The sequence below is a fragment of the Petromyzon marinus genome, chromosome 21, assembly GCF_048934315.1.
Source record: "Petromyzon marinus isolate PM22_M1 ecotype Great Lakes invasive population chromosome 21, UKy_Petmar_22M1.pri1.0, whole genome shotgun sequence".
In the NCBI taxonomy this organism is placed as follows: domain Eukaryota; kingdom Metazoa; phylum Chordata; class Hyperoartia; order Petromyzontiformes; family Petromyzontidae; genus Petromyzon; species Petromyzon marinus.
This window is the reverse complement of record NC_133687.1, coordinates 4933942-4940248: the sequence shown is the minus strand read 5'-3', so window position 1 is coordinate 4940248 and position 6307 is coordinate 4933942. Positions and strand designations below refer to the sequence as shown.

The window sequence follows — 6307 nt, the reverse complement described above, 5'->3', positions numbered from 1 at the left end:
TGTAGCCAACCATGCTAATCGGAGGTGCAGGGAAAGGACAACAAACTAAACACAAAAAGATGCATAACTCTGTATGGAAGCTAGCTGGCCTGTTGCTCCACACGAAGTTTTGGTTATTTTCAGCCAGTCATGCCCTTCCCTCCCTTTGTGAAACATGGATCCCTCTGAAAGAACACCTGCACCAGTGTGAAACATTAATCCATAATACAGGTTTTTTAGGTTATATCGTGTAAATATAAATGTGTTGTTAAACCCGCCACCACCCGACACAGCCAATTAGTAAAGTTTGTCATGTAAACAGAACATGCCAAGTCGTTCTAATACAGCACACCGGTGTACGACGTTTTGCCAGTAATTACAACGAGCATCATCAGGCGGGATAGCCTGATGATTCAGGCTAGCCTACCTATGATCCATCCTGGGTTTAACCAGGCTGGAGTGTGTGAGGTGCTTGCAAATCCTTGAAAGATCTGGACACATTTCCATCATGGAGCTGCTCCAGCAGGCGAGACTGCGTTGGCTGGGTCATATCGCCCGCATGTCCAGGCATCGCATGCCCAAGCAGCTTTTTTTTGTCTGGTTAGAGGAGGCTAAACGGACACAGAATGGGCTAGAGAATAGATGGGCCGATGTGGTACAGAAGCATGTGGGGCTGAGTGGACTTGCCGATTACTGGTACCAGTCATCGGCAAGTGGAGGAGGCTCGTGAAGGATGCTCCTGGGCAGCTGGACGGAGGACAGATGGTGCATCTGCCATTCATCTCGGTCAACTCATTGCACCTGGGTCTGTTCTGTGAGCTGCTAGTGAGCCTTTGACACTTCACGTAACCTCGGTGCACCTAACCCGGCACAAGCGCTGTGGTGACATCACTGTCACTTAGTGCCGAATGGCGTTTGATATATGTGTTGTGTATGGTGTGGGTGGTGTATTCTTGCCTGCTGTCCCCAAGAAGAGACCTCAGAAAGCTGCAGAAAGTTTACGCTCAAGTGACTGATCTTTATTACAAAAAACCCAACAACTCTTAGAATAAAAGTAACTTTCCATGGGGCATGGGGGGGAGCTCATAATGGGCATGGGGGGGGAGCTCGTGATGTGTGTGACGTGCTATGCGTTGAGTGCGACGTGCGGTGTGCTACGCGTGGTATGCTGCCTGCTACGCGTGGTGCTCGTGGAGTTGCGACGTCGCAGCCACGTGGAAGTGCGTGGCCCTGCGCGCCGTCATGCAGCGCAGCGTGGTGAAGGCAAGAACGAGCTGCGTGGCCAGCAGCAGAGCGAGCACGGACAGCACCCCGACCTGAGCCCCATGCAGAGGCACCGTATCCCTGCCCAGCAGCAGCTGCAGCAACAGCAGTGGCGTCTGCAGCAGTAGGGACAGCAGCCAGAATCCAGCCAGCTCGGGCACCTACACACACAGTATACCACACCGCGGGATGAGCACCTCACCACTCACAGCACATTACAGCACATCACACCGTGGGATGAGCACCTCACCACTCACAGCACATCACACCACATCACACCAAGGGGTGAGCACCTCACACGTACAACACAACACCAAGGGGTGAGCACCTCACAGCATACCACACAACGGGGTGAGCACCTCACACGCAGCACACCACACCAAGGGGTGAGCACCTCACACAGCACACCACACAACGGGGTGAGCACCTCACACGCAGCACACCACATCACACAAAGGGGTGAGCACCTCACAGCACACCACACAACGGGGTGAGCACCTCACACTCGCACCACACCAAGGGGTGAGCACCTCACACTCGCACCACACCAAGGGGTGAGCACCTCACACTCGCACCACACCAAGGGGTGAGCACCTCACACTCACACGCAGCACACCACATGGTGAGCTTCCGACACACACAGCACACACCAACACCACACCACGGGGTGAGTACCTGGCACACCGCACTCCCATGCAACACTCTCAAGCGGTTCAGGAATGTGCTGGTATGCGACTGCGACGCCATGCCAGCACTTCTCAGAACGAGAAGCAGGCCGAAGTAGGAGGATGCAGGGTGAAGCAGAAGGAAGCAGCAGCTGGGAGAAGTGGCTGAGAAGAGCGAGAGGAGCCAGCAGCAGGAGGGAGGAGCAGCAGGAAGCAGCAGCAGCAGCAGGGAGAAGTGGCAGGGTGGAACAGGAGGGAGCAGGGAGGAATTGAAAGCAGGTAGTGGCAGGGAGGAGCAGCGGGTACCTTCTCGCCCAGGTTCCCCGCGTAGCCCAGGTAGAGGCGGCTCATCTCGATGACGGCCATGAAGACGAGCACCGTGGTGAGCACCACAGCGTAGTGCGTGGCCAAGTATGGGTACTGTACACACACACACACAAAGGTCCCCCCCGTGTGTAGCCTTAGCTGGCTGTTGGGGCAAGTGCAGTTAGCGAGCACCGCTGATGGTCATTAGGTTGTTCACTGTGGTAATAATTCCCCGTCGTGGGAGTGATAATGATGTTAGCATCGCTGATAGACCAAACCAATCGCAGCGGAAGAAGTTTGGCAGGCTGGAACAAACCGATTTAACCACAAGAAAGATGAGGCGCGTCACATCTACAAACGCGCTCTCGGCCTAGATGCAGACCACCAGCTCAAGAGAACTGAACATGTTGCAAACATTGGTGACTGTACTGATGAGTCATAATTACGCTGAAACCTATCAACAATTGTCCGATGCACTGCTGCCTGTTGTTGGGATGGCCACGTGTTCTCATCTCTGAGTCGGTGGTTCGAAACGACATTGCCACGCCTCCAGTTCCGTTGAGCTGGTGGTCTGAATAAGGCCGAGCGAGAGCCGTTGCGTATGCAATGCTGCGCACACGCATGTGCGCGTTGAATCTGTTGCCGATGAGCGCCAATGTGTGTGGCAATTATCGTGCAACGCCTCCGACGGTGTCGGTGCCGGTGGTGAATTTGATGGGCTGCGATTGTCGGGTGTTGGACGGTGTCCGGTGTCTGTTGATGCCATCACCTTGGTAGCCAGCATCACGGCCTCCGAGGTCACCCAACACGGATAATAGAACGCGCTGAAGTATAGCGACATCTGCAGGGGCAGGCTGCTCACGACCACCGTGCCTGGGCAAGGGCGGCACGGCACACCACATCACGTAGACATCCAGCTACGGACTGTGGCTACTCATAGTCACAATATTCGGCGATCATTTGAGCGCTGGAACATGAGAAACGCATGTTATCTGAATCTGGTCTTAAATCATGAACTGCGGCAAGTTGTTCAGGGCCTCGCACAGTCCCGCTGTGGCGTAGTCACGACATTCGCGTATCAGGTGGAGCCTCAATAATGTACAGTATTGTGATTTATCTCGCAAGTTTGCACCTTGAGGCTATTATACATCGCGGCTCGTCTTGCCTCATCGCATCATTGTTACGCTCGCGGTCCCGGACATTTAACGCTTTAGGCGCGCTCCGTCTTCGCAAAATGCAGCCACTACAGATCCTTCGTTGTACCTCTGTGCAATGTAATTGACGCGTATGGAATGAAATCAATATCTACGTGAAATATTTTTTTTTAAATGAATTTGAACCGCGTTTTAAATACGTTTTTGTTCCTTTTGCACTGTGGTTGAAAACAACTCACTGTTGTTGAAAACATCTCACTGTGATTGAAAACATCTCACTGTGGTTGAAAACATCTCACTGTGATTGAAAACATCTCACTTGTTGAAAACATCTCACTGTGATTGAAAACATCTCACTGTGATTGAAAACATCTCTCTGTTGTTGAAAACATCTCACTGTGGTTGAAAACATCTCACTGTGGTTGAAAACATCTCACTGTGGTTGAAAACATCTCACTGTGATTGAAAACATCTCACTGTGGTTGAAAACATTTCACTGTTGTTAAAAACAACTAACTGTGGTTGAAAACATCTCACTGTGGTTTAAAACATCTCACTGTGATTGAAAACATCTCACTGTTGTTGAAAACATCTCACTGTTGTTGAAAACATCTCACTGTGATTGAAAACATCTCACTGTTGAAAACATCTCACTGTGGTTGAAAACATCTCTCTGTGGTTGAAAACATCTCACTGTTGAAAACATCTCACTGTGGTTGAAAACATTTCACTGTGATTGAAAACATCTCTCTATTGTTGAAAACATCTCACTGTTGTTGAAAACATCTCACTGTGGTTGAAAACATCTCACTGTGGGTGAAAACATCTCACTGTGGGTGAAAACATCTCACTGTGATTGAAAACATTTCACTGTGATTGAAAACATCTCTCTGTTGTTGAAAACATCTCACTTTTGTTGAAAACATCTCACTGTTGTTGAAAACATCTCACTGTTGTTGAAAACATCTCACTTTTGTTGAAAACATCTCACTGTGGTTGAAAACATCTCACTGTGATTGAAAACATCTCTCTGTTGTTGAAAACATCTTACTGGTTGAAAACATCTCATTGTGGTTGAAAACATCTCACTGTGATTGAAAACATCTCACTGTGGTTGAAAACATCTCACTGTTGTTGAAAACATCTCACTGTGATTGAAAACATCTCACTGTGGTTGAAAAATCTCACTGTGGTTGAAAACATCTCATTGTGGTTGAAAACATCTCACTGTGGTTGAAAACATTTCACTGTGGTTGAAAACATCTCACTGTGATTGAAAACATCTCACTGTGGTTGAAAACATTTCACTGTGGTTGAAAACATCTCACTGTGATTGAAAACATCTCACTGTGGTTGAAAACATCGCATTGTGGTTGAAAACATCTCACTGTGGTTGAAAACATTTCACTGTTGTTGAAAACATTTCACTGTTGTTGAAAACATCTCACCGTGGTTGAAAACATCTCACTGTGGTTGAAAACATTTCACTGTTGTTGAAAACATCTCACCGTGGTTGAAAACATCTCACCGTGGTTGAAAACATCTCACTGTTGTTGAAAACATCTCACTGTGGTTGAAAACAACTAACTGTGGTTGAAAACATCTCACTGTGGTTGAAACCAACTAACTGTGGTTGAAAACATCTCACTGTGGTTTAAAACATCTCACTGTGGTTGAAAACATCTCACTGTGATTGAAAACATCTCACTGTGATTGAAAACATCTCACTGTTGTTGAAAACATCTCACTGTGGTTTAAAACATCTCACTGTGGTTTAAAACATCTCACTGTGGTTGTCAATGGAGCCCCAGCTTTAGCCACCAGGGGGGGCAAGGCACCCCCAGCCCCCACGCAAGTTACGCTACTGGGGCCCCCACAATGATCTGCGGACGGGAGAATGAGGGCCCCACGGGGCATTCTCCGGGAACCTCTGAGCGGACCTGACATCATTATCACCACTACTACCACCACCATCATCACTTCGGCCACAGCCATCAACTGTGCACCACTAGCAACACCATCACCCACGCACCGCCACTACATTTACACCACCATTACGAGATGCACTGCCCTTATAATCCTAAAATGACGGTAACTCTCCACGCGCCACACAGGGTCCTCGCCCACCATCCAAACCGAGCCCCGCGCGCCTGAGCGGGCATCGCCAGTAGGCCGCAGGGGGTTGGGAAGCGAGTGCGGGGGTCGCAGCCGGGCCCCTCACACACCCCGTGCCGCGTTGCTCTCTGTACCTCTCCGCAATTCCCGGCTCTCATTCCTCCCACTGACATCGCAAAAAAAGGATCGGGGGATTAAATCCCACGGGGAAGAGACTCCAACCGTGACACCCCCACCCCCTGCAGCCTAGTGACGCTGCCCAGGGAGTCAAAGGCATCCCGGTAGGAAATCTAGGCGAAGGCGGTGAGGCAGGGGGCGGGCGAGGGAATGAGAGACGCCGTCTGGTTACCGGCACGCTCCGGGGATGCGGTCTCCCTGCCGCTGAACACCGCGTGGCTGAACGAGGTGAGGCGCTCCCGGACCCGGCTTGGTAACGGCGAGTATGGGATTCCCGCATTCGCGGCCATGGCTGGGTACCCCGCGCCCAGCTGACGCGCGGCGTCACCGTGGCGACGACGGGGCCGCGAGCGGCCTCGATTATCGCGATATTGCGATTATCGCGATGCTCATACGGCGTCACGATATCGCGATTATCGCGATATTCTAACGGTGTCACGATATTGCGATTATCGCGATATTCAAACGGTGTCGCGATTACCGCGTTATTCGACGGTGTCGCGCTTATCGCGATATTCGAACGGTATCGCGATATAGCGATTATCGCGATATCCAAAACGATGTCGCGATATTGCAACTATCGCGATATTCAAACGGTGTAGGGATATTGTTATTATCGTGATATTGCTATTATCGCGATATCCAAAC

At 50.4% G+C, this 6307-nt stretch overlaps 1 protein-coding gene across 1 annotated transcript; it reads right to left on the bottom strand.

Annotated features, from left to right (window-relative positions):
- Positions 1-976: 976 nt before the first annotated feature.
- On the bottom strand, positions 977-6022 carry TMEM17 (transmembrane protein 17). Its single transcript, XM_032958172.2, has 4 exons — positions 5832-6022; positions 2983-3086; positions 2214-2327; positions 977-1403 (listed from the first exon to the last, which is right to left on the bottom strand). Exons 1-4 carry the CDS (start codon positions 5947-5949, stop codon positions 1155-1157), a joined length of 585 nt encoding a protein of 194 aa, XP_032814063.1. The 5' UTR covers positions 5950-6022; the 3' UTR covers positions 977-1154.
- Between the last annotated feature and the right edge of the window lie 285 nt (positions 6023-6307).

Coding starts and splice junctions, on each gene's coding strand:
- TMEM17 (XM_032958172.2), bottom strand. CDS start 5,949: ATGGCCGCGAATGCGGGAATCCCATACTCGCCGTTACCAAGCCGGGTC. Junction 3,087..5,831: donor CGCATCCCCGGAGCGTGCCG/GTAACCAGACGG, acceptor GCCCTTGCCCAG/GCACGGTGGTCGTGAGCAGC. Junction 2,328..2,982: donor CCGTGATGCTGGCTACCAAG/GTGATGGCATCA, acceptor GTGTGTGTACAG/TACCCATACTTGGCCACGCA.